Raw genomic sequence first — 27,316 nt, 5'->3', positions numbered from 1 at the left:
AAGTCCCTGGCTTATATGGTCATGCCATGATGTTGGAAAGGGCAAAAGTGCAAGTGGTGTCTACAGCCATTCCTTCTGTAGTCCAACTTTGAGATCCTGGGGAGTGTGGGCGAACCCTGACTCTGCACGGACTATGCCAGACTTTGCCATTTTGTTTCCAGGAAGAACCCTCTTTACCCTCTTGTTGATGCATATCTGTTGTTTTAGATATCAACAACATGTTTTCATTTTACTGTCACGTTGGCAGACATTTGCAGGGTGCCAGGTACAGCTAGGTGTTGAGGAAACAGGTGAATACAATGTGCTTACTGTCTTTTTAGGAGCTCACAGTTAAATAAGTTTTTTATGCCAACAACATTCAATCAAATATAGCAAAGAGACTGAATACATAGAAAGGCACTCTAGGGCAGAGGAGGGAGGCATAATAGTGAGAATCCCTGACCCATCAGACAGGGCCATCAGTTGTCCCTTCTTTGAGTAGCAGGCAGCTTGGAGAGAGAGAGAGAGAGAGAGAGAGAGAGAGAGAGAGAGAGAGAGAGAGAGAGACTTGGATGACTTCTCTTATTGGCAATAGATACTCTCTGTGGACTGTATTAGTTACTTTTATATTGCTGTGACAAAATACCATGGCCAAGGCTGCTTGTAAGAGAGAGTTTTAATTGGACTTCCAGAGACTTAGAGTCTGTGATGGTGGGGTGAAGACAAAGAGACAGGCAGCTAGGGTAGCCGCTGAGAGCTCTCGCCTTGATCTACAAGTAGGAGGCACAGAAGGAACATTGAGAATTGTCTGAAACCTCAAAGCCCACCCCAGTGGCACGCCTCCTTCAACAAGGCCATGCCTCCTTATCCTTCCCAAACATTTCCACCAAATTGAGGATCAATTATTCAGGCACACAAGCCTATGGGGGCCATCATCTTTAAACCATGGACCCAGCAATGTATAACATTGCACTGGCACTCAGGGTCTTATGCACAAATAAAGATGGAGCTAAAAAATTCCTCAAATCTCTTCCAGATTTATGGTCAGGTCAATTGAAAGGTTTCTTGGAAGGAGTGCAATTTTAGAAAATGCAAAGGAGATGCTCAAGTTATACTGTTAGGAAAGATACCCCTCCCTTTAGGATCATCTTAGAAAAACGGAGCTTGGAAGTAAAGAGGGAGGAGAATAAAGACGAGGACCTGGCATGAGTAAGTAATGTAAGAGCCCCTGAGGGAGACTGTGGTAAGGTCTTCAGTGCCAGCTACAGAAAACCATACAGGAGAGTGGAAGTTTCCAAAGGACAACTGAATAAGGAGGCAGGCTGGGAGAAAGAGATCAGATGTTCTCCCTATGGCAAGCTCCCTCCCTTCAGCGCTACTGACCTCAGGATTGAAACCAGAGGTAGTGTAGCCAGATGAGACTAACCAGAGGTTGGAATTTCTTGCCCAAAATGGAAGAAGCCATCCCAATTGGGTTCTTCCTTTAGGCTTCCTTAACAGCAGATGTGGCAGACTAGGTGTGGCTGGCAGACACCTGTCACCAAGCTGACCTGTGGCGATTCTCCACAAAGCCTGGGGTACTGTGTCTGGGTGGAGACAGCATCCTTAGCCTTGACTCCGCAAACTTTAAATAGTCTTTGGACTTCCTGTTCGGTGCTTGCAAGTGGCTCTTGGGCTACACTAACGCTAGCCAAGTCCTCCTGGGGGTTTACCACTCTCCTGCCAGGGCACAACTGTGCACAAACACCTCTTCAGTGAGTGGAAGAATGAGAGGCAGGAGGGTGAATGAGAGCAGGAAGGGAAGAAATCAATCGTAAGAGAGGGAATGTGGAAAAGAGGAAAACACCAATGAAGGAGGGTTGGGTGGGGCCAAGAAAGTGGGTGGAACAAGACTGTGGAATAAAGGAAATGAAACTGGCAGCCCAGTGAGCTAGCTAAGGTTGCAGCAGGAGAAAGGGCAGCCAGGGCCTGAGAAGAGAAACAAAGGGGAGATGGAGATGGGGGGTGGGGCTCTGAGAGGGAAGCTCTGGAGAAAAGAAGTGGAGGTAGTCAGAGAAAGCCAGGGACAGGGTGAATAGAGTGAGCAAGGTGGACAGAGAAGCTATGAAGCTGAGAGCCTAGAGGAAGGGAAAAGAAGGGGCCAGGGAGGTATGGGGCGGGAGAGGAAGAGAGTGAGGAAAATGGAAGGCAAGAGAACGTGCCTGTTATACTCTCAAATATGTCTCCACCCTTCTGAGCAGGAGGAGGTCTTGAGGTCCAAGAAATGCTGGGCCAGGCAGCAGGGCAGCAGGAAGTGGCTTGGCACTAGGATGGTGCAGCGCAGGGCAAGATCTGTAGTTAACTGTGGTGGCAGGGTAAAGAAGGGTCCCCACCTTGACTCCCTGGAGGCAGACTTGCATTTCTGCTGCATGGCTTGGCTGCTATGACAGAATGTGCACTAATTCCCTTGGAGTTTGGAGCCCTAATATTCTCTCAGGGTGAGTCCTGGATAATCACAAGTAGGCCAGAAGCCAAAGGAGAAGCAGGAGAGAGGGAATGGCTGCAGTCAGGGCTTTCTTCTCCAGTACCTCTGTGATGTTCCTCTTCTCTCTGTCTGTACTGATGCTTCTCTCATGGCCAGTAGAGAGGGAAGATGCTGACCCTGGAACTAAATATTCTTTCTCCCTGTTCTGGCTGATGTCCTCTAGGTCCTAAGGAGTATACAAAGGTGGGTTGGAGGTCATGTTCCATGGGATTTATAACCTGATGCAAGTTTGTGAGAGATGGAAGGCAGCATGCTTTGAGAAATGTGAAGAGGGGACACCAAATTTGGGCTGAATGTGAACTTTCAAGTCTGATAGACTTGTTTATAATTATCTGCGAGGTTGAGTAAACTTCTGTGTTGTTGCTTTCCTCAAGGGCTAATTGTGAGTTGGTACCTTCTGAAGTGATAGCAAGTGATTTTAGAAGATTGTTTAATTTGCCCCATTATTTTACACAAGAGATATCTAACACAGAGAGACCTTAAGCCACTACCCAAAGTCACAGGTAGGATGTGACAAGATAGTGGGTTTCAAATCAGACAGGCTGCCCTAGAGCCTATGCTGGTGGTTGGCTGTTTGTTTGTTTCTTTGTTAGTATATAGCTGTGGGGGAGCGGGACAGGTTGGAAACTTAGTGCATAGTAGGTCTCCTCAAAGCAAGGCCAGAGATGCTGAATTGCCCTGTGGGTAGCATGACTAGGAAGCTGTGAGCAGCAGAATTCAGGTCTTATGAGAAAGTCTGGAGGAGGTTTTGCCTTTGGGGTAAGTTCATAAATAGGATTTCAGTCTTTGGGACAGGGCTGGGGAAGCCCCAGGAAGTAACCTAGCAACTTCAGGAAAGATCAGTACTCCCACCTCACATTCTCAGGAGGGCTAATGCTATTCCTGTTACTCTCCTTGGTCCTCAAGGTGGGGCCTGCTCACTTCTGCCACCAGGCTTGTAACATAGCAGATAACTGTTCTGTCTGTTCCACCCTTCTCCACTACTGACCCTTGACCTTTGCCTTTTGTAAAACACAGCCTTAGTACCCTAGCCAAGCTGTGACTTGGTTGGCCTTGTCTGCTTGCTCAAGGTCTCATGGTCACTTATGTCCTCAGAGTGAACTGCACTGTAATTTGCTCTAACTGTTATTTAAGCCTACCTAATGCTGGGGTGGGGTGGTGATATGGACCTGTGTGAAGTATCCCTTCCAGAATGGCTAGAGATGAGTTGATGCAAATTTGATGGAATTTAGGGAAAGCTTGAGCTGTTCCTTTCCTTTTTAATTGCTCCCAAGCTGGGTCCAGCAAGCTTCAGGACTCTCTAGGGCATTTCTCTCATTTGCTGATGTGCCCAGTTTTATGTAAGGCACAGGGACCAGGGTGAACAAAGCAGTTTCTGGTACTGGGAATGCCGCGCCCAGGAGTCATTTTCCTACTGGGAGTTCTGGGACTGCAGCATCTTAGGGGTCTGCTTGCTTACCTATTTTTAAAATTTATTTTTCTCCTTATTTTTGCCTAGATATCAAACCAAGCACTTGTGCAAGCTAGGCAAGAATATAACAGTTATATGCATCCTTGGTGTCTATCCTCCTTTTTATTGATACATAATGATCTTCCATTTAGTAAGGAATTCACAGTTTCTATGTGTAATTTTCACTGCAATTCCGTGAGTAGATATTATCTCCATCTTCCAGTAGGAAAACTCATGATAGAGAGGCCAGTCTGCAGACCCTGACCTTCTCCAAGAGTTCGTGTGTGTTTTACCATATGACACTGAATGCTGAAACATTAGGCCTTGCTTCCCTTTAAGTTAAAATAAATGATCTTTGTCTTCGTGGTTATCTGCACCGGCCTTTATTAATCGTGTCTGGCTCAATGTGGACATGTGAAAAGAGATATGTATAGTCCATCCTTGCCTGCCTTGAACTGTGGTCCAAGCCAGAGGCATTGACCTGGAGTGAATGCATAGGGCAGTAGACAGCAGAATTAAAGGAAGAATGTATAATATTTTCAAGACTCTGTGAGCCAAGTTACCTGGGTGAGTCTCCATGCTGCCCGAGCACAGGACGACATGTTCAATAGCCGTTTAATTCTCCCTTCTTTCCATTAAAAAAGCTGCTGCCATCTGCCCTATGTGTACATACAAAAATGCATATTTAAGGGTGTAGATATATTATTTTTAAAACAGTTTTCTTCATGCAGCCAGTGGGCAGTTGAATGGGTTGTAAGACAAACAGTTATGGGATCCTATGTTTAGATAATGGTTGGGAAAATCTCAGCCCCCTTCCACCCATAGCAATATAGTGAAATTTATTCTTCAATATATAGCAATTTCATCTCTTAACACTGAGCTTTTAATATAGAATAAGCATATATAATTAATGTCAGGAAGAGAGGAAGTATGAGGTTGCAGCTCTGAAATCAGAAAGATAAGAATTTTAATCCTAGACCACGGAATAGTTAGTCACATATCTGAGGCCAGCTGACTTATCTGAGTTTTCTGAGCCTCCGTCTCTTCATAGGCAATGGAGAAAATTATCTCTACCACACAGGACTGCCCAGAGAATTCAGTGGGATTATATGTGTAAAAATGTATAACCTGGGGGCTTAAAGACGTCTTGTGAAATTTTAATTTATATTTTTAGGAGCTAAATGTACATGGCGCAAACATTTTAAATGTAGGATGATGAACTGTGAAAATCTCTTCTCCTCACTGTGGGCCTTTGGCTGCTGTCTCCTCTCCTTTATGCATATCAGACCTCGACAAATCCTCTGTATCGGGCAAGGCATGGTTTGTGATTTTTCTTCTTCAGGCATAAAAATAAAAGCCTGGGAAGAGTGCGTAGGTCCCCTAAGGTCACTCATGATGAACACTGAGATCACTGAAGCCATGGACTCCTTTGACAGTTTTTTGAGAGTGCCTTGCCCTCCCCCTCTCTCACTTCAAACTCTTATTATAATTTTATAATTAATGGAATTTATAATTATAATTTTAAGCCACATTTTAAAAAGTTTTTTGTATGTGTGTGTGTGTGTGTGCACGCACGCGTGCACGTGAGCTTGTATGAATGCAGGTGCCCTCAGAGGCCAAAAGAAGGCATCAAATTCCCTGCAGCTGGAGCCATGGGCAGTTGTGAGCTGCCAGACATGGGTTCTGGGATGTACTTTTGCTGGGATGGCCCATGTCATGTACTCTTAACTGCTGGGCCACCTCTCCTGCCCTAGACTCTGGCATATAATTTTAGATGATTCCTCTCTCACCGGAAGCTGAGGTTCACACCTTATTAATGTCTTTTTTGCATTCATCCCCAGCAGGGCTTTAGGAATGACTCTGGAGAGCCATAGCACATGTCTGATGACCTGCCAATCAAGCCTGCTCCCCGAGAAGCCCAGGTTTCTGAGTCAGAAGATGTGGGCTCCACACTTAGTCGTTGCTTATCTTATCTTTGTGACTTTGGGTGAGTTCCTCCGTTTCTCTGAGAGTCTTCGCTTGTTAAACAGTGTTGATTGTTCGTTGTTTCCAGCAATGTGTACGCTAACATTTATAAAGCATCATGTTACAAATTGTGGAGTCATAAACAAATCTGTGATGTTATTTCTCTCTGCAAGGCCTGGGGAGGCTGAGGAATCCAGAAAGAAGTGGATTCATTCATGCTTGGAAATGTACCCAGGAGCTCAGAGAGAGCCTTGCTAGTTATGTATCCCTTCCCTGGGTGAGGCTTCCAGAAGCACGGTCCCCGGCCATGGGCTGAGTCCCCGGCCGTGGGCCGAGTGCTGCTGGCTCCTGTACTATTGACTCTTCATTCCCTAGCTGATCTCAGCCCCATTTGCTTCTTCTAGTCCAAAGGGAGCAATAATCCCATTATGAAGACATGTCTCATTAAGACATCTCTAAGATAGAGCCAGCCCTGTAGACTCTGAGTTGCTGCCTGCGAAGGCTTCTCCTCCCTTCCCCCATTCATTAATGAATATAGGAGGTTTTATTCCCCCCAACAAAAGTGTTAATTAGACATTGCTCTGAACAGGGATATTACACAAATGAATTAAACTTAAATCAATCAGCAAGCCGTCTCTGTGCTTCAGGTCCCCTGAATGGGGAGGGAATTGAGGGCTGTGACGGGAAACAGGTGGCGGGATGTCTTCCCTAGTGGAGAATGAGAAGGAAGAAGCTTCCCTTTGTTTCCGGCAGATACCTCTGTTCTTACACTTCCTCTGCCTTCTCCCCCCTCCCTTTTATTATTTCTCCCTTCCCACCATATACACACATACACACAAATGTCCTTGAGGTTTTCAGAGTCATGATTCAATTTTTGTAACTGAAGTTGGTCTGGATTTACCAGTGGTACTTCCTGGTTAACTTATAGGGCCCAGGGTCAATATGTTAATCAGAAGTCATCAAATCCAATCACTGTCACCTTTTCCTGTGTGGTTGAGTCTTCCGGAACCACTAGTTTTCTCGTCAGAAAATGGTGCCTGTCTTGCAGGTGTGCAGTAGGGCAGGCTACCTATACAGGGAGTTTGCATGATGGGTGATATCTGAACTCGGTAAACTTGTAACACTGATTGTCCCTTGTTCGTTGAAGGCAAAAACAGAGGGAGAGACTGTGAACTTGTCTTTTGAGGATACCCAGTGAATTATGAAGAAGATGGGCTGGTGAGATGGCTCAGCAGGCAAAAGCACTTAATACTGTCTGTTAAGTTTCCTTCCTAGAATTCACCTACATGGTAGAAGGAGAGAATCAATTCTTGAATAAATTGTCTTCTGCCTACATGTGTAGTGTGGCAGGTGTCTGCCTGTGTGCATGAGTTCAAGGCCAGCCTGGGCTACATAAGCAAGTCTCCCCCCAGCACATACTTTATGAAAACCTCAAACACACCACACACATCATACATATACCACATACTTACCGCACAGGAACTCCACAAATACCACACACAATACTGTACACCTGATAGGCAAACATATTAAGTATTAGGTGTTTGGTATGTAGCTGGGGACTAGGTCTGCTGAAAAGTTGGAGCAAGGCTTCTTGTTGCTCTGATAAGGAGGCCAGTTAGGGGCAAGAGACGTAGAGGAACAGCCATGAGTTGGGCCACCAAGGTTGTGCCAGGTGGAGGGTCCTCCATCTGGCGGAGCAGAATTTGAACAGATGCACAAAGCAGCATTTTATTCTTTCTTTTTTCTTCTTGTGGTAAAGACTTACTTTCTTTTTACTGTGTGTGTGTGTGTGTGTGTGTGTGTGTGTGTGTGTATGTGTGCAAACATTACTGCACTTGTGCATTATGCCAGAAGACAGCCTCAGATCTCATGGCGCTGAAGTCGACTCTCTGACATGGCCACTAGGAACTGACCTGCAGTTCTCTGCAAGAGGATCAAGTACTCCTAACCACTGATCCATCTTTCTAGGCCTTGCCTCCTTCGCTTTGAGGGGACAGCTTGCAGTTCTGGACCAGGCAGGAGCTCTGGAGTATTGTTCTCTGCAGTGGCTGAAGCTCACTCTTGGCCTTTCCTTATTCCCAGCCCATGAGGCAGTTGTTCAGTCCTTTTCTGAAGTTCTACCATTGTCGTCTTTCCCCTGTCAGCCCTGTACTACACATCGTTGAGTTCTTGCTCAGAGATAGATGAAAATATTCTTCACTTTTTTGTTGTTTGTTATTTTGGTCTTTACAATCAGGGATTGAAGCTAGGGCTTCCTGCATAGCCGCCATGTTCTATACCACTGAGCTGAACTCTCAGCTAGCCATTCTTTTTCTATTTTAGCTGCCTCAGCCTTCATTTTACTTTTACACCCATCCAAGCACTTGGCATTCTTCATATTCCAGAAGTTTTTAATTGGAGCTAAACAGTGCTTCAAATTGAAAAGTTGCTCTCCAATATCTTAGCCATTTACCTTGTTCTTTTACTTTCCAGTGTGATCTGACAGGAAAATAATGTGTCAGTCATGTTAATTTTTCATTGCTATAACAAATGGCTATGATTATAAAAAAAAAAAATAGGAAGTTTAGAAGTTTCAGTTTATGGTTGGTTGGTTTTATGCTTTTGGACTTTTGGTGAGTCGGTCTGTCATAGCCGGAGCACATGGCATAGGAAGGGACTCGTGTCATGGGAGATAGAAGCAAATAAGGTAGAAGAGGGAAGCCTGGCTCACCACCATCCCTGCTCAGCAACCCAGCTTTCTTCCAATCTCCTAAAGGTGACACCAATAGTCAATAGTCTTTTCAATACTCTTATAAACTAGGGAGCACACTTTTAACACATGGGCTATTGGAGACATTTCAGGTCCAAACTACTGAGAGGAATCAGATGTGGGTTCTGGCTTATAGACTCTGACCAGTAGTGAGGGCTCGGGTTCACTGAACATCTCTGAGATTTTTATGGGTCAAAAGTTAAAATGGATGAAAAAGTGATCCATGAGTGCTTAGCTGCTTATCAATGCAAGCAATTATTTCTTGTTATTTCTATTCATGTGGTGCTGAAGAACAGGAACTCTTCATGGATGACCTACAGCATAGACTGCTAAAGCAAGCATGCTTATGGGTTTGGGCCTATCCAGATATGCTAGAAAATCATGTTTGTTTTCCATCCCACCACATATAAAGGAATTCTTTTTCTTTCATTAAAAAAAAAAAAATCAAAGCAGGCTGGAGAAATGGCTTAATGGTTAAGAGCATTGGCTACTCTTTCACAGGACCCAGGTTCAAATTCCCAATACACACATGGTGGCTCATAGCCACCTATAACTTCAGTTCCAGACAGTCCTGCTCCTTCTTCTGGCTTCCATAGGCATCAGGCATATAAATGCAGGCAAAATATTTACACACCTTTAAAAAAGAGGGGGAGATCAAGACATGCTAGAGAAAGAAAACTAATTTAAATTATGTATATGTTCTAGCTAATAAACATGGATTTTATGTGTCTGATGTGGTGTGTGTGTGTATGTGTGTGTAGTGTTTGTGTGATGCATGTGAGTATGTATACACTGTTTGTGTGGTATATATGTGTGTGTAGTGTATGTGTGTGTGTGTGCGTAGTGTATTGTGTGTGTGTGTTATGTGTGTGGTATTTTATGTGTGTACTTTTCTTTATTTCTGTTTTTTATTTATCAAATTACTTTTGCTTTGACCTTTCTTTCTTTTGCTTTCTCAGGTTTGTGTCTGGCCTGAGACCTTTAGAACAGAAGCAGGAACTTTTAGCAGCTGCCTGCCTCTGTCTACTGTCTAGGCATCTCTTAAGCATCCTCCTGATGGGTCAATTACCTATCATTTGGCAGCTTCTGTTTTTCTTTTAAAAGAAACCTGTTGAGAACAGCTCTCTTGGGACTAAGCCTGAGGCAGTGTGCTTCAGAAGGAGAAATGCATGTGTGCTCTGTGGTCACACCTGCACACACAGCTTCGCAGCAGTTTCAGACAGTCCTGCCATTGACTGACTTTTTTCTTCTACCAGTGAAGGGAAGGGATCAGGACTAAAGCAAGAACCTGCCCTCCAGTGGAAACCAAAGTTGGGAGAGGGGAGTGTGGATCCATAGGGACAAAGGAGAGAATTCCAGCAGAAGAGAATGAAGTTATGAGTTTCTTCTCTGTTGTCTGTACCAGGCCCTGTAGACTATTCTATTTACTGTTGACTGGTTTACTTTAATTCACACAGAGGTCTGTTAAATAAGAATTAATGACCCCATTTTCTATTTTCTGTCTCAGCAATAAGATCTAGAGAAATGAGGGGATATCTGAAATCCAAAGGAGTCCTGGTTTCTTTTACTACAATTTCTTAGGCTTCCATGTAATCTTCATGATGAAGGAGCTAGACCATGTTACGGCTAGACAGAAGCTGTGCGGCTAATTCCACCCACTGGATGTTTGGGTGGCTTGTTTTATTTGTTTGTTTTATTTTTGAGACAGGGTTTTACCCTGTAGCTCACTCAGTCTTTCTTAGAACTCACTGTGACTCCCATGCTGGCCTTGAACTTGAAGCTATCTCCTGCCTCAGTCTCTAAAATGCTGATTGCCGGCAAGTACTGTCATGTGGATCTTGTTCATCTCCCAGTAATTTGGAGGCACGTGTTTTTGCCCTTTAAAGAGACATTTAGAAAGCTAAAGCATGCTACAGAATTACACCGAGCCAAGGGGTAAATTTATGCCCTGGATAAGTTTCCAGTTAGTCCTCAAATCCTCACAGATACAGATAGCCAAGATTCTGAGACATACTTCCCTAAAGCAACAGCCAGGCTTAGAGAGCCGAGGAGTAATCCAAAAGCCTAAGAGCATGTTTGTTTTTTCAGTGTAGAAGAAATCTTGAGTCTTGATTTTACAAATCAAAGAACAAGAATTTACATACAACAGTGCAAAAGGAATTCCTTGGAGCATAGAGTCAGAGTGAGGAATTTCAAACTGTTCATTCATTCATTCATTCATTCATTGTTCTAGTGGAACTTCTACAGATGGATACTACAGATCAAAGAGAGTAGACAGGGGAATAGGTTTACAGAGGTGCTCTGGGATGAAGACTACAGAGTTCATTTGCAGGCTGGCACAGGAGGCATGATGCCCTGTACTTATAGATGGCAGACAGGGTGGGTTCCTAAAACCCTCCAGATAGACAGGGTCTACAAGAAGGAAAATTAAGTAATAGGCTGTATGGAGAGGAATCCATGGGTTCATGGATAGTGTGAGTTGTCTAGGGTAAGGCCCTAAGAAGAGGGCCTTGATGGATACTTTAGAGTCCTACTTACCAGAGAGACTGACATAACCTTAACCAGTCCTTGGAGGTCGAGATCTTCTGTTTAAAAGCAAGAAGGTGACTGGCAGATGAATAAGACATCTCAATAGCTGAGAGCTTTCCTACTCACTGGCTTTAAAGAGGAAAGGAAAGACAATTTAGGGTGGAGAGCAAGCTGACTAAAGAAGAAAGACTCTGTAGGAAAGACCAAAGGGGGCATCAAATGGGAGCAAGGGTATCCATCTTGAGGGCTTTGTGACTTTATCTGGCTGAGGCATCTTAATAGGTCTACCAGTAGGCCACAGTGGGGCCTGTGCTGAGGTCTATTTTAGCTGTTCCCTTGGGGACCCCATGCATCTCTTGGCTGTGGAGCCTGCTTATCCCATGCAGTGATGCTCAGACAGCAGCCACTTAGTATTGGGCCTTGACCAAGTTGCCTCATCCTTCTAATATTTCTCCCTGGTGTGTGCGTGTGTGTGTGTGTGTGTGTGTGTGTGTGTGTGTGTGTGTGTGTAACAGTGTCTCACTGTATAGTCCAGGCTATAAAATTTATAGCAGTCTTTTTGCATTCTGGGATTACTGGTGTGAGCCACCATGTCCAGCTGGGCTCCTCAGTTTGTGAAAGGGGTTAACCACCTTGTCTTCACCAGGCATTGTAAACGTGATATGGATTTTGTATTCATAATGTAGTCAGCAGAATGCCTGTTATAGACATTTTATACAATGGTTTTCATTGTTGTTGGCCATCATGTCTCAGCTGTTCTTCTAAACTCTGGATGGAGCCCTCTTCCAGGAACATCACCCTCTGGTGGACCACACAGTGCTCCCAATCACCTAGCTTTCCTTTGGGGTTCTCAAGTAGTTGCTGGCTCATTTCCAGTGCTCTAGGCATTTGGTCTCTTTCCCCAGGCCCCAGAGTAGAGCCCAAGTGCCTTACAGTAGACTCTGGCCACTTGAACCTTCTTCCTCACCAGGAATCAATTCTACTTTGTCAGCTAGATCCAGAACAGGACTTCCATGATAGCTGCTGGTGGTGGTTCTAGCTGAATTAGGGTCTGGCTATGCGCCTACCAACTTTCTCAGGAAGTTCTTCTTAGACTCGCCATCTATCTGCCTAAGTACTGAAGGAGGAAATTAGCCATCTCTTCCTGGCTGATGGAGGAAGGTCTATGTAGAGAATTTGTCTGTTCTCTGGTTTGTGATCTGCATCCCACGTGTCCATCCGCTTAGCCTTCAGTTTCACATATGTTTATTCAGCGTCTTCCACTGTGTGCCTTATACTGTTGTTGTCTTGGTGTTCAGCTGAATGGAGGCAGAAGGCTCTGGTCCTCCAGTAGCTGGAGGTGTCAGATAGTGGTGGTGGGAGTGGGCAGAGGACAATAAGGAAATGCAAACCTGTAACCAGGGATAAATGTTGGGATGTGCAGACAAAATGTAACACAAAGGACTGGCATATTCAGATTCCTTTATACTTTGTCTTCCTCTTTTAGGGATGCTTCTTGGTATGCCATAAGAAAATAAATCAATGTGGTCCCTCAGATCTCTCACACACTAAAGACAGCATAAACAATATTCCAGTTGGTCTGAGCAGGAAGAAAATCCTAGGTCATGTGGGAGGAACATTAAGTAGACGGATTCTTAGCTGTAACTACCAGGAAATGACTTTGATTCAGGATCTAGAACCATGACACATAGTAGGTCCTTAATGAATATTATTTAGCTCCAATGCCTAGCCTAAGGTCAACGGAGAGGCAGCATCCCATTGACTATAAAGAACTGCTCTTCAATAGCAGAGCTATCAGGAAAAGAGGAAGTGTTAGTGTTGCTTCGTGAGTGAGTAAGCCCTGCTGCAGTCAGGCTCAGGAAAAGAAGACACATGCTGGACATGCTGGATGGGACCTCTGATTGTGGAGGGAGAGTAGACAAGGTAAGCGCCACCATCCCTTCTAATTCTGAGGCTTCGTCTCCCCTCCCAAGCTTAGCCTACCTGATCTTAGACCGTAAGTGCTTGGGCTCTGCTGAAAATGCCTGGATCTAGATTGCCTTGGAACTGCCTACGAGAGAGTAAAATGGAACTGCTTAGACATCCTGTGACCTTTATGATCCTTCGGAGTTCACAGTTAGTTTTCTGTAACCAATTGCCGGTGGTAAAATTGCTGGATGCACAGTATGTGTTTTTTGATCTCTTTACTGCTCCCAGTTCCCACCAGGTGGAGGAAACAGTAACACTGACTTGTGTCTTCTGGGGTCAGAAGACATGAGAGTAGCAAGAGACAGGTGGGGTGAGGTGGCATGTCGGAGCCCAGCAAACCAGGGCAGGGGTATAGGGACCCAGGACAAGTGAGACTCTGTGTTCCAATGTGCTCAAATTTCTACTCTGCTCCTACATCCAGTCTTCAAACTAGGCTGTCCCCTTAGGTCTTCCATGATCTCTGAGGCCACTGTCTGGAGGAGATCCTATATGGCTTAGGACATTTGTTCCCTTCCTTCTCATTCCATGTGTAAATAGCCTATGGTATAAAAACTGTCTGGCCCTATGAGATATGACTTGCCTCTTTCAGGACATTCTTTCCAGATGGCCTAGAGGTTGCTACATGCGTTCGTGCACTGAGCTCTGAGGGAAGTCCCAGAGGTAGGGAGTGAGTGTGTCTCACTCTTAAGAGAGAATGCTATTTGTCACTTGTGGGTAGTGTTGTTATGGATTTTTTTGTTGGTTTGTTTTGATGTGTTTGGTTTCTGTTTTTTGGCAACCATGCCATCTCCTCACGGCTGTTGATGTGCTTAAAAGCAGAGCTCCAAAAAAGGTGACAGTTGATGCACAGGAGGCTCCCGTGCTGGGAGTGTGGGACTGGGTCTCTCTGCTGTGTGTTCCCTCTGGGCAGCTCCTTTGCTCTTGCCTGGGTCTGGGGGAGTGATGTCATACTCAGGTTTGTTCATTCAGTCACTCACTTGTTTATGCCCTTAACCAAATTTACTGAGGCCTTTCTGTAAGCCAGTTTCCAGGTTCAGCCTTCAGGGCTCCCACTATGTGTCTGACAGCAGACCAGGCCCCCGAGAGGCTGCCAGGTCACGGATCCAGCTTGTACTCATTTGAAGACATACATGAGCCAAGGTCTACTGGAATGGCAGTATGTCCCCACACTATCAGCAGAGAAAGCAAAGATTGTGTCCCATAACCCTGAGAACAGAGGGCAGTCTAGACTGCCAGAAGCTCCTGACAGTGACCTGGGACCCTTCCCCTAGGGAAAATGACTCAGATAGGAGAAGCCACAGAACAAGGTTACCAATGACCTGTTGGTAAGGAGGTCCAGCCTGGAAGTTCAAGGCATGGGGTGAGGCTGACCTTTGTACCCCTCTCTTGCCTTCTGATTCCTTGGGAGACAGCTAGGATGTTACTCAGAGTCTTTCATAGATATTTCCATCACTCCACGCTGTTACTGGTGGCTTCAGCTTCTTCATGTGAAGTAGGAGACGTAGAAACCAGGTGAGATTATGGGATTGGAATTGCTTGGTAATCCCTTATCTTCATACTACTGTACTGTTTGCTGAGTCCCTGCTAGGAGCCAGGCTGTCTACTGCATACTGCATACTGCATACACTAAAGCCTTTACCACTGGGAGCTGGTACAGTGTTCCTGGTCTGTAGGGAAGGAAGTGGATAGCAGCCAGGTGGCACACACGTAGGCAGCCTGCTTTGGCCTTTGCCCCTCTTTGTTACTCTCTGCCTTCTGCCTGTAAAGGACTGTGGTGTCTCCTCTTAAGGGGCATACCACCGACACCCCTACTACTGGGGAGTGGGAAGGAGAGAAAGGATGAGAAGCTGTATATGATATAAAAACTGTCTGACCCTATGAGATACGAACTGGGCTGTGAGAACCTCACACTGCAATATCTGGGGAAAGAGACTACATGAAGAATTACTTAGAAATGTGACTTGTGATAATGTTGTGAGATTTCTCTTATACCCTCCTCTCATGGCAGGGTGGGGGTGGGGAGGAGTAAGAACATGATGCTGGACTCTCCCCTTTTCCTCCTCTGGTTCACCCCCAGCCCCTTTCTTTCTTGGCCCCTTCTGCAAGCTTCTCTACCCCAGTTTGTGGTCTCCAGCCTGTTGGAATCAGATATGGTCTTTGTCTTTCTGCCTGGCTGCTCCCTTTCATGGAGAAAGGGCTCTGTGTCTAGGAATGCTGTAGTTCAGGGAAGCCTGGGGCAGCCTGGAGACCTTTTCTCTGTATCACCTTCCCTGAGACTGGAGAGCTCCAAGGAGGTGGAGAAGGCCTCTGCTTTCCTGGGTCACTGTTTGGAAAAGAGGAAGCAGAGCAGAAAATGTGGCCCGTGGAGAGGCCTGGGGAACATGCTGGGTTGGGTATCAACCAGGGAACCGAGCATGGGTTGAGCTTCCTGCTCCCACTCAGATCAGCCGTGGATGTCTAAGAGGACCCATGCCGGGTTGGGTGATGGCTGTTCCTGTGGGCATACCATGTGCTGCTTTTCACCGGAGGAAGGCACATTGTTTGCTAGCTTAAAGTGATCTGAGAGCTATGGTGTTGACAATAAAGTGGGCAGTGAAATCTCGTGTCGTTTTATAATCATGATTATTGCTAATAGCTTCATTTGCATAGCATGTACATGGATAAGTACTTCATATGCTGTGGCTCATACACTCGTGGCAGCCATATTTTATAGATTAAAAAGAAAAGAAAAAAAAAAAACCCAAGGCTCAGAGGAGTTAACTTCATTTGTACATAGTGACAGTGGGGAAGCTTCAAGGCAGTCCTTCAGCACGTTCCTGCACTCCATGGCCGACCCTGTAGTTAATCCTGGTTTCCCATCCCAATAGCTTTGTGAAGCATAATTGTTTAATTTCTCATCACCTCTACATTTCCATCAGTACACTGGCACTAATGATGCGTATTTTCATGATGGATATTAGGATTCACTGAGACAACCACATAACACATTCACTCAGAAGAGGTGAACTGGATAGCAGAGACCATGCTGCACCTAGATGTAAGACAGTGAGCAGGGGGGACATGGTCCTTCCCTGTGTGCAGACAAGCCACATCTGTAATACTTTAGTTCTGTACCTGAGAGGCACCGTGTAAACAAGTCTACTCAGAAGTGACAGACAGTGGTAAGACCACTGGTGCCTTCCTCCAGACCAAGGCTGAACCTCTTGTGAAGTCCTCCTTGGGGAGGGGATAGTCCTGTGCATTGTGCCAGGAGTCCACATCTAGAGAGAGCGTCCACCCTTTCTAGACACATACTTTAATGAGAAGTAGATGGATACAGGGGGACTGGAAGGATAGCTCAGTGGTTAAGAGCACTGGCTGCTCTTCCGGAGGTCCTGAGTTCAATTTCCAGCAACCACATGGTGGCTCACAACTATCTATAATGTGATCTGATGCCTTCTTCTGGCATGTAGGTGTGCATGCAGATAGAGCACTCATACATTAAATAAATAAATAAACCTACCTTAAAAAAAAACCAAAAAAACCCAGAACAGAAGGCAAGCTTTACAGTCTAATCTATCCACTTATCCATTTAATGCTTTAAAGTTTCCAGGTATATTTTCTAAGTGCTGGGTTGACAGTAATAACTAAACTGGGAAAAGAAAATGCCTGCCTCTTAGATGTATACAGGAAAGATCCAGTATGTAAATTAATTACATGAGTACGTAGGATAATGGTAAGAGTTGTGGAGAACAATAGAGCAACAGAAGGGGCACCTGGGATGTGACAAGGTTGCTCTACAGTTTGTTAGTCAAAAACCTAGGTGTGGAGCTAGGCACAATGGCACACTCCGTTAATCCTAACACTTGAGGAGTAGAAAGAGAAAGATTTGGAGTTCAAGGCTGTTCTTAGCCACATAGCCGGTTTAGACCATTTTAGAGTACACGAGACCCTGTCTCAAACAAGCAAAAACCAAAGCAAAGCAAACCAAAAACCCCATGTCATCTAGCATGAGTAACAAAACTACTCCAGTCAGTGAAGTCCCGAGGGCTTAGAAGTTCTGTCCCAGGAAAACTAGGATAAAGACCAGCAAGCTTTTTGGTGTAAGACTAGGCTTTGAAGGAATCCTCTGGGCCTGGACTTTCTTCTGAGTAATTTCAGAAGCCAGTTGTGGGTCAGGGGAGAGAGGAGGTAGGCTGAGGAATGATGTGATAGAATTTCTATTTGAACAACCCTACTCTGGCTGCTATGTTAAGCGTAGACCTAGGAAGGGAGGAGTGAGGACTCATAAGTGGTCATTCCAGTTGTCCAGGCAGACAACTTGGTGGGTAGCACAGGGGAGAGGTAGCACCAAGGGCACCCATTTTTAGAGCTACTTCGAACACAGAACTAGCAATATTGACTGGTAGTTTGGATTCAAGGTAAGAGAGAGAAGTCAGGTACTAAGTTTTGCCTTAAGTCCTGGAGGAGTGAAATTGTTATGTCCTGACAGTACAAGGTCAGGGTGAAGAGCAGGGCCCACTCTTGCTTTGGGGACTGGCTAGAGATGAGATCCAGGGTCCTCCCATGCTGAGCACATGCCCTACTACTGAGCTAAATCTCCAGCCCAGGACTTAGTTTTGGACAAGAGTGTGAGATGCCAATTAGATACCCAATTGGAGATTTTAAATAGGCACTTTGATAGATGCATCTGAGACTTGAGCGGGAATTCTGAGCCAAGATAGGACATCAGAAGAAATGGTGTCTAAAACTGTGTTTAAAGGCTGAGGAGGTGGCTTAGTCTAAAGCCTCAGTCAGTAAAATGCTTGTCACACAAATACGATGACTGAATTCAGATCCTTCGTACCCATATAAAAAGGCAGGTGTAGTTGTGCAGACCTGTAATCCTAGCACAGGGGAGGGAAAGATAGGAGGGTCCTTGGATTTTGCTGGCTAGCTACTCTCGTGAATATGTAAATTGCAAGTTCAGAGAGAGACCCTGTCTCAAAAAGTAAGGCAGAGAACAATAGAGAAAGATACTCAATGTTGACCTCTGGCCTCCACTTGCAACTGCACACATATGCACACAACTATGTACAAAGGTACATAAACCAAATGATCAGATAAGCAGCAAAAGGAGAGGATAGGCCCAAGGCAGACCCTGGAAACAGAGTTTAGTCCTCGCCCCTTGTCAAGGAAGCTCTTTGTAACAGGCAGAGACCGGTACAGAAAATCACAACTAATCAACCCAAAAAGTGGTGGGTCCCAGTCCCAGTGGATACGTCTACAGCACAATCCCAGAATCAAAGCTGGAGGCAGTTATGGAAGAGGGGGTGGGAAGACTGTAAGAGCCAGAAGGAACAGGGAGTATTGCTGTGAGACTGTGTCTCCCAGGAGTGACAGAAGCCACACCCATTAAGTGTCACCAACATGACTGCCTAAACATGAGAGGAACAAGAACAACTAACTGTAAGGTGTGCTAATGTGAACAGAGGAAAGCCCAGGGGGCCTCAGCTAAAGGATTCTGAGATGGGGAGAAATAGTCTTCCCCAGGGAAGAGCACACCAACTGTTTACCTGATACCAAATGGTCAGCCCTGGAGACATATACTTATAAGTAATGTTATACAGATTGAACAATTTGTATTTAGGAGTATATATGTTACACACACACACACACACACACACACACACACACACACATACACACATGTGTAACAGCAATCAATGGGTTGGGGCAGGGGAGACCATGAATTTGAAGGAGAACAGTGAGGAGTCTATGAGAGGCTTGAAGGGAAGGTAGAATGATCTAATTAGATTGTAATTAAAAAGAAAAAGATGAAGAGGATAGGGAGTCAGTGAAAAACATCTGTGGGGTCCTGCAGGTCCAGTGAGGAAAGCCCCAGCTAAGTCAGTATTCAATTAGAGTTCTGCTGTGGTCCATGGGGCAAGATGGCTAAGGACTAGGGGTAGGCTCAACAGTAGAATACACACATGCCTGGCCTGTGCACATCCCTAAACCCAGTTCCAAGCATAGAAAAAATTGTAAATAAATACCTGATACTCCCCTCCTTAAGAGGAGGACTAAGCTGAGGCTGGTGTTGCGCTCAGGAATCTACCCTTAGTGATCTTAGTGAGAAACATTTCAGGATGATTTTGTGAGGGATGGCAGGATTGTGTGCCCAGTTCTGCCTGAGTGCTTTTGCTATGAGGAGAACAGAGGTTACGGGTTTCACAGTGGCTGTCTGGGGTCAAGAGAGGAGAAGATGCAGCGTATTTACAGGAAGATGCCTGAGGGAGCAGCATCAGTGTTAGAAATGAAGGATATTTGGTCAGAAGTAAAGGAGACTCTGGGGGAATGTCATAACTTTTCTCACATGCTTAAAGGACTATCGTGTGGAAGAGAATTAGATTCATTTTATGTGACCCCAGAGGGAAACCTAGGATTGATGTTTAGAAGCTGTGGAAAGAAGGATTACAGCACACGCTGGATTAGAATTCCTTGCGTGTATTATTTTCTCATTTGGTTAATCCCCACTCGATGCCCACTGTGGAACCAGCACTGGCCGCGGCACCAAAGCAGAACTCCGCTAAAAGCATACGCAGCCCCTTTCAGATTGTGAACTCAGACAAGTGTGTAGTGAGGGCTGGAAGTGCTGACCTAGCAGGGGTAGGGAGGGAGGATTTGGAGCTTCTATGGCTCGTATCAACATTGGCATAATTCCTGGCTTAAGGATATTCCGCTGTCTGATGGTAGAGGCTCATCTCAATCAAGTGTAGCAAGTATTCTAGATGGTGAGGCTTTGTAGGTACAGCCTTCATAAAGATGATGTCTGATAGACGACAGGTGATGGTATAGTATCACTTGCAGAGCAGTCTGGATTCTCACTCCAGCCCTGTCAAAGCCAGTGTTAGCTGGGTCCAGGGTTTAGGTATCAAGTGAAACATCTGCCTTGCACCTCTGTCTTCCAGCTTTGCTCCCTTAACTTTGCTCTGACCAGGCCATTTCTGTCTTCTGCCCAAGACCTTCTTTTGTGCTGCTCCACCACCAACCCTTTCTTATTTCCTCAACATATTTCATTTTTCTTAGTTCAAGAAGTTCTCTGGAACTCAAGGTCCTGAATCTGTGACCTTCTTCCTAATTCCTGGTCGAATGGTCCTTGGATTTCTCAGCTGTGTTGTGAGATAAGTCTAATTTAACATAAAGTGTTGGTCCTGAGAATACTGTAAATAAGGAGGATGGAAGAAAGAAGGTAGGAAAAAATGATTCTAGTTGCACCTTACTTGGAATCAGTATCATCTTCATTCTACAACGCATACACATTGCCCCAGGTTGACTGGCTTACATGGATACCCTTGAGCACCTCACTCTGCTGCCTCTCAGGATGGAAAAGAAAAGAGCTAACATAGGACAGCCTTTGTTCAGCCTGACTGTTCTGAGCTTCAACTGCTGAACCTATGAGGGAAGAAACAGACCTATGTCCTGCCCTCCATGAACCCACAGCTCTAGAATCACAGTGCACCAAAGGAGGGACATGGGGAAAGGAAATGGAATGACCACAAAGGAGAAGAAAGTGTGCACCTTTGTGTGCATACAAGAATAGCAGAATGTTCGATTTGGCAACTCAAGGAAGGTCCCTGAACAACCACAGGTAAATCCTGTAGCAGCGAATCTCCGTTCTGGGTGCTGCTGTCAGACCAGAGCGATACTTGCTCTCCCGGTGGAAGGGTAATTGCAAGGCTGGGAAGTGGTATGCTAGTAGGCAAGCATAAGAAGTGTTTCAGTATGTTGGGGTGATCATAGGCAGCACAGTCTTATGGGGTCAGTCTCACTTCTCAGAGAACAGAGAAAGACAAGATGGATGTATTAAAGGGATATAACATAGTTGGGCTCAGACATTCCAAGGGGAGCAGTCCTGTGGGGCTTGTCAGGGAACGTTTCCTGGAGAGGAGGCATTTGGGTTGAATTTAGGAAGAAAATAAAACTTGGACTAGCAAGTGAGAAGTCATAATGAATAAGATATTTGTAAGATGCTAGAAATGGTGGAGGGAACTAGCTTTGAGGTTCAGCTCAGTTCTACAAATGCTGCTTGAGTGTCTACCAAGACCAAGATATCATGGCTGTGTGCAAAGGTGAGTTAAGACTCCTGTCCTCTAACAACACACCAAGGTTTTACAGAGTAATGAGATACACATAATCCCTAGGAACTCCGTGGTGGCCTTGGCCCAGGCTGAGTGTTAGAAAGACTCCTAGGCACCAAGCCAGATCTGCGTCTTGAAAGATAAATAGAGATGAGCCAAGGGTAGGGCAGGGCGCTTCCCCGGCTGGATGCTAGAATAGGATGCTTCTGGTTGGGCAGGACCCTGACAAGTTGAGATTCCTCAAAAGTGAAGAAGTGGACACTGGGAAGCATGGCAGAGGATGCTGAAGAGGTAAAACGCAGTAGCTTTGGGTAGGACCTAACATAATCTGTCCTTCAGCTAAAGTCGGTGGAGGGCTGCTGAAGGATTTTGTACTGGGCAATGATGTCACCGGGCGTTTGCTTTAGGAAGATCGTTCTGGCAGCCGTGTGGAGAATGGATTTAAGAGGAGCAAGCCGCGGAGGTAGGGAACCATTAGGAATGTATTGCAACGGTCCTAGGAAACAGTGGAATAGGTTTTAACCACTGCAGTGAGGGAGGAGATGAAGGTTTAAAATTGGAACCTATTTAGGAAGGGTATCAGTGATACCTGTCATGAGATAGTCTTGATTGAGCCTCAGGCGTTAATGAGGGTGAAGCAGTCTTAGGGTCTTTGTACAGAAGGATTAAAGAAATGAAGTTGTCCCACATCATGGAAGAAGTCATGGCCCTTGGTAAATGAGGGAGGGTCTTCAAAGGTGGTGCCCACAACCTCTATCAACTGAGGGTACATGATAGCAATTCCTGAGAATCTCTGGCTGAGGATCAAGGGCTTGGCAGATGTTCAGGTTTAAAGCCAAAATCAGCATCAGGAGAGGGGAGTGGAAGCTGAGGGACATGTGCCTGTGTTGGAGGGCATCTGTATCATGTGTTTCGTGCAAGTCTTTTACAGGGACAGATTAGATTAGCAGGTTTTATCTAATGTGAAGTTTCACAGTTCTGGAGAATATGGTCAGATATTCAGTCTCATGCGGCTGAGGCTGGCCTTGAGCTCAATGCTTGTTGGAAAGTGACTTTGAATTCCCAATCCTCTTGCTTCCACTCTTCCACATACTTTTGCACAGGTAAGTAGCGGCACAGGTGACTCTAGCACAGATCTTATTGGGGAGAAGGAATGTCTGTTGTTTCCCATAATTCCATGCTCCCACTTGCCGCTCTCACCATCTATAAAAATAGACAATAAGCTATTGTTTTTAATGGTTCGGGGTCACATAGCAAATCTCTATAGATGATAAAGTAGACATTAATGAAACAGAAACAGTGGCAATTTTATTACTTTGCATAATCCTTTTAAACCCTCATAACTCAGCACTGCCAATAATCAATACATGACCACAGCAGCAGCAGCAGCAGCAGCAGAGAAGCTGTGTCTACGCAGGCGGCTTATCTCCTCCAGGGAGGAACGGGGTGAAGAGGTGTGTCCTTCTTCCTCCATTCTCTTGCTTTTCCTAATCCATCCTCTCTTCTTGTTTACTCTTTTCCTGGGAAAGATAGAAGAGCAACTTAATACAACCACTTCCTCTCCTGCATCAGCTACAGGATGAAGTCCTTATGGGGCCACCAGGCCACCCACACACCAACCTCTGCCTGCCCTCCACCACACCAGGATTCTTGTAAATGTCTTCATCTGCTGTGTGGTCCTGCAGATTGGAAAGGACTCACCCTTTTCTCTCAAGAGTCCACATTCCTCCAACCCTTAAACCCCGATGATTGATATGTTTTGTGTTCCTTGCACTTCTTTGTAAACTGTCTTAGTTTTCCACTCCTGTGGATCTCCCCAGATGCAGTGTGACTGTTCTACATGTAGTGGAAGCAAGAGGAAGCTGTACACCTACTTCTTTCCCCAACTTACAGCAGGTTATCTCTGTTAGCCCCTGTGATGGAGAGTCCCTGTGATCTGATCAGCGCCATCTCCTCTGCCCCATCCTTTGCCCTGTCTCTTTAAGTTCATCAGAACCCCTTGCAGGTGCCACAGTCCACCCTGTGTCTTTCTGTTGCTTGCCTGGAGCTTTTGCTTGAGGGACATATTCTCCCAAATCATGTGTGTGCTTCATGAGCACCTCCCACAGTTTACACCTTTGACTGGCTCCTCTCTGCCAGCCTTTCATACTGTGTCCTTTCACCTAGAGTCCCATGCTGTGTTTACATGTGAAAGTCTGTATTTATCTGTAAACCCTGACAGGCAAAGATACGGCACTATGCTTCTTGTTTCCATCCTGTAACAGTGCTGGACACTGTGGGCATGTGCGCACACATGCACGCACGTGCTCTCTCTTGTGCACGTGCTCTCTTTCTCTCTCTTTCTCTCTCTTTCTCTCTCTCTCTCTCTCTCTCTCTCTCTCTCTCTCTCTCTTTCTTGCGAGTGCGCGTGTGCACACACACACACACACACACACTTGCATGCATGCACACATGTACACACATATGCACACATGTACAGGCACAAGCACCCTGCTTCTGTGTCCCTAGTGCTAGGATCAAAGGCATGCACTACCACCACCCAGGACATTTTTATATTTTAGGTAGATTTACTTTATTTGTGATTTTGTGTGCCCCAGCCATGCCTCACTGTTCTCCAGACACCACTATACTTTCTGCTCCACCTGCCTTTGTCAGTAGGCACATACTGTGTTACATGTGCTGGCTCAAGGAAGAAGAAAATCCTGTCCTTTGCAAAATTCTCAGGTTCACTCTCTCCTCTTTTTTACTTATTATTATTATTTATTTTTATTATTATTATCTATTATTATTATTATTATTATTATTTTGAGATTGAGTCTTATGCAGTCAAAACTGACTTGAAACTCCTTTTTATTTTAAAATTTGTTTTATTTTTGTATGTGTGTAGGAGTGTGCTGTATGTGTGCTTGAGCCATAGGCGTCAAAGGAGGGCGCTAGATCCTCTGAGGCTGGAGTTACAGACGCTTGTGAGCCAACCACATGGATGCCAGGAACCAGGATCCTTTCCAAAGAGCAGTAAGGGCTCTTAACCACTGAGCTATCTGTCCAGCCTGGCCTCCAACTCTCTGTAGCTAAGGCTGGCCTTAACCTCCTGTCTCTACTTTCTGAGTGATGGTATAACGATGTGTGCCGTTGTGCCTAACTCTTTTTTTCCTCCCTCTTTTATCACCATTGAAATTAATCTCTTTGAAGATTTCGTGGTCCGTGTTCGTCTTCTCAGCCATCAGAAGGCTGAGGCAGGAGGGAGGGTCACTGGGTGTTTAAGGCCAGACTAGGCTACAATGAAGCTCTGTCTCAGAAACAAACAATGGCAGAGACCAAGCCAAAACCATTTCTCTCCTACATACCAGAGGATGCCTGACTAGAGCTCGTTGTTATTAATGCCCGGAGGCTACCCCTTCCTCACCCTGATCTCCACAGCACAGGCCATAAACTCCGCATGAAGTGGCCCCCAGTGGAAGAGCAGAGTGTGTTAGATCCACCTGTTTGGGTTTCAGGGTTTCTTTTTTGCAAGAGTGGTCAGCTGGGTTGGAATGAAGGTGAAGGTAGAGCCAAATGGAAGACTGACTCAGTCTGACAACAGAAGTCATAAACAAGAGGTCTCATTACTGAATCCTGCTATTTATGTATGTAAGCATCGACATCATCCTTGCATTATTACTGAAGCTTTGATGATTTTAAACACACCAAGCTGTGGGGTAACATGCTAAAACTGTTAGTTACAGTCACTCCCCACCTGAGAGGTTAAGACAAGTCCCTTCTCCTCCCCCCAACCCCCCACAGGCCACTAATATGCTTGAGGACTGGGTCATAATACTCAGTAATACTCAGCGAGTCTCTCTGACTTCAATATTACTCCGGCACCTGGGAGTTTAAGGTCATTTTCAAGATCTGTCCAGCCCATGTACTTCACAGATGAGGAAATGAGAACTGGGTAGTGTTGCTGGCCCTGGTGCCTACTTCCTGGCAGAGTGGGTTGTCCAATCCAGGTCTTGTGATTCCAATGAAATTGTTGATGTTGTTGTTGTTGTTGTTGATGTTGTTGTTGTTGTTGTTGCTGCTGCTGCTGATGTGGTTGATGTTGTTGTTGAGGTGCATACAGGGATGGACTCCAGGCTTTTGTGCATGCTAGGCAAGCACTCTACCACTGGGACGTGCCCTCATTCCCCAGCAGACACTTCCCCCCACACTCCTTACTAAAATCTGCCCCACTGATTTGTCCTTAGATTTCCTCTTGTGTTTGTCAATTGTGTTTATCTAGAAAATGGTTCTTTCATCAGATAGCTACTCCTGCAGAGACACTGTGCTGGGGACATTAAACTAGAGCAATGAGGTCAACAAAGATGATCTACTTGTCTCAGCAGGGTCACCCCCTGTCTTCATAAGGGGGCTTACGTACAGGAACCGTCCTTGCGTGGATCATTTCATTGGCTTCTTCAGGAGCTTTGTGGCTTTTCTACCACCAGTTTCTGGGATTGTCATCCCTATTACATCAGGGATGAAACTGAAACTCAAGAGTCCAAGCCTTCACTTGGCTGAACCTAGATCCAAGGACTCACAACTCTGCCACTCTCAAAAAGCAGGAAAGTCAAAACAACCCTCCGTTGCCTAACCTTGGTTGGCCCACTGGGGAAAGGCAGAAGCATGGAAGAGCAACAAGCCAGTGAGGGGGAGGGGCCTCTCCTCAGCGCCTAGAATCCGACATTTGCTATCGTTACCCACAGCTGTTTGAAGCTCCCTAGTCCCTTGAGGTTCCTTCTACTTTGTTATAGAAGAAACATATCTTAAATTGCTTTTGCAGCTCTGTCAGAGATGTGGGGTTGTCTAACAAAGATGCCAGCAGAAAGCAAGAGCGAGCTCTGCATTTCTTACAGCTGTTCCTCACCTCAGAGGTTTGGGCAGCATACCCTCTCTAGACCACCGTCTAGGCACCATCTGGGGAAGGCCAGCATGCCAGTAATTTGTGTGCCTCAAAACCACTTTATTGGCCTCTTGTGGCATTGAAAGTCATGTAATTATGAGCAGAATTTATATGTTTCCAGGGCTGCCTAGGCACCCTCCCTGTGTCTCCTTCCAGGCACTGCAAATATTGAAGGTTGGCTAAGAAAAGAATCAAACATACCCACCTTTATTATCTGTGCACCCTGTAGATAAGGTTTTAATTGAAAATTGGCTCATCTGTTCCCTATGCCTAATTACAAGCTGCCTGCAAGGCCCGTGGAGCTCAGGAATAGGGGCTCAGCCCTCGCAGAGAAGACCTGAGCTTGGGGTCTTAAAGGCAGTGTATCTATGACTGAATTCCGTATCCAGTCCTCTCCTCAGCTTGCCTATCCAGGTTGCCTATGCATAAGCAAGCACTGGGTTTTCCTCGCCACCTTTAATGTCCATGCCTAGGGCTTCTTCTGTGAGGGCAGGATGTAGCTCGTGCCTGCTCCCTCTCTTTGACTTTCCAGGGATACATCCCTCCTACCCCATCCTTTGCACCTCTTTCCTTCCAGGCAGATGGGCTCAGCCATTCTATCACCTTCCCCTGGGCATTTCTGGGCTTGTCTAGGGGTCACCTATTCCCTTCCAGGGTGCTCCCCCCAACCCCGGGCTCAACCCTTCTTCTAGACCTCTTTCTCTAACAAGTCATTGCAGTGGTAATGGCAGATCTTGGACCCTTGTGTCTCTAAGTACTTGTTCTCTCACCAGGCAGTACTGTCCTTTCCTCCTGTACCTTCTCCACCTCTTCCTTCCAGGGCACAGGTTCTGCATTCAGGGAAGCGTTCAGTAGAGTGGGGGAGCCTGGATTCCAGGCCCTCTCTGGATTCTGAGAGTTGATCACCAGATGGCAAAGCAAGATAGATCAAATTGGCTGTTTTGCTCAGGCACCCAGGGCCTAGCGCTGTGGATGCTTCCTCCATCCCGGTCTGCTCTGCCTTGGACCCACTCACATATCATTGCTGCCATGTTTGACTCCAAGGATAATTCTCCTGCCAGAGAGCAGGAGGAAGAATTCATCTTCTAGCTGCAGGCAGGCAGCTGTGAAATACGATTTCTAAAGTGTT

The 27,316-nt window shown here is 45.7% G+C and overlaps 1 protein-coding gene across 5 annotated transcripts in view; it reads left to right on the top strand.

The window, feature by feature from the left end:
• Positions 1 to 27,316, top strand: part of Kirrel1 (kirre like nephrin family adhesion molecule 1) — a 91,834-nt gene that overhangs the window by 28,166 nt on the left and 36,352 nt on the right. For 4 of the 5 annotated variants that reach the window (XM_076932620.1, XM_034499739.2, XM_076932622.1 and 1 more), the window contains exon 2: positions 5,795 to 5,940. In XM_076932620.1, coding sequence (XP_076788735.1) covers positions 5,808 to 5,940 — 133 coding nt within the window. In that variant the 5' untranslated portion in view covers positions 5,795 to 5,807. The remainder of the gene's footprint in view (positions 1 to 5,794; positions 5,941 to 27,316) is intronic. The other variant, XM_076932621.1, reaches the window with a different exon arrangement.

This window comes from Arvicanthis niloticus, chromosome 4 (genome assembly GCF_011762505.2).
Source record: "Arvicanthis niloticus isolate mArvNil1 chromosome 4, mArvNil1.pat.X, whole genome shotgun sequence".
NCBI classification, from domain to species: Eukaryota; Metazoa; Chordata; class Mammalia; order Rodentia; family Muridae; genus Arvicanthis; species Arvicanthis niloticus.
Note: the sequence above shows the minus strand (reverse complement) of the source record. Positions and strands in the feature narration are given on the sequence as shown.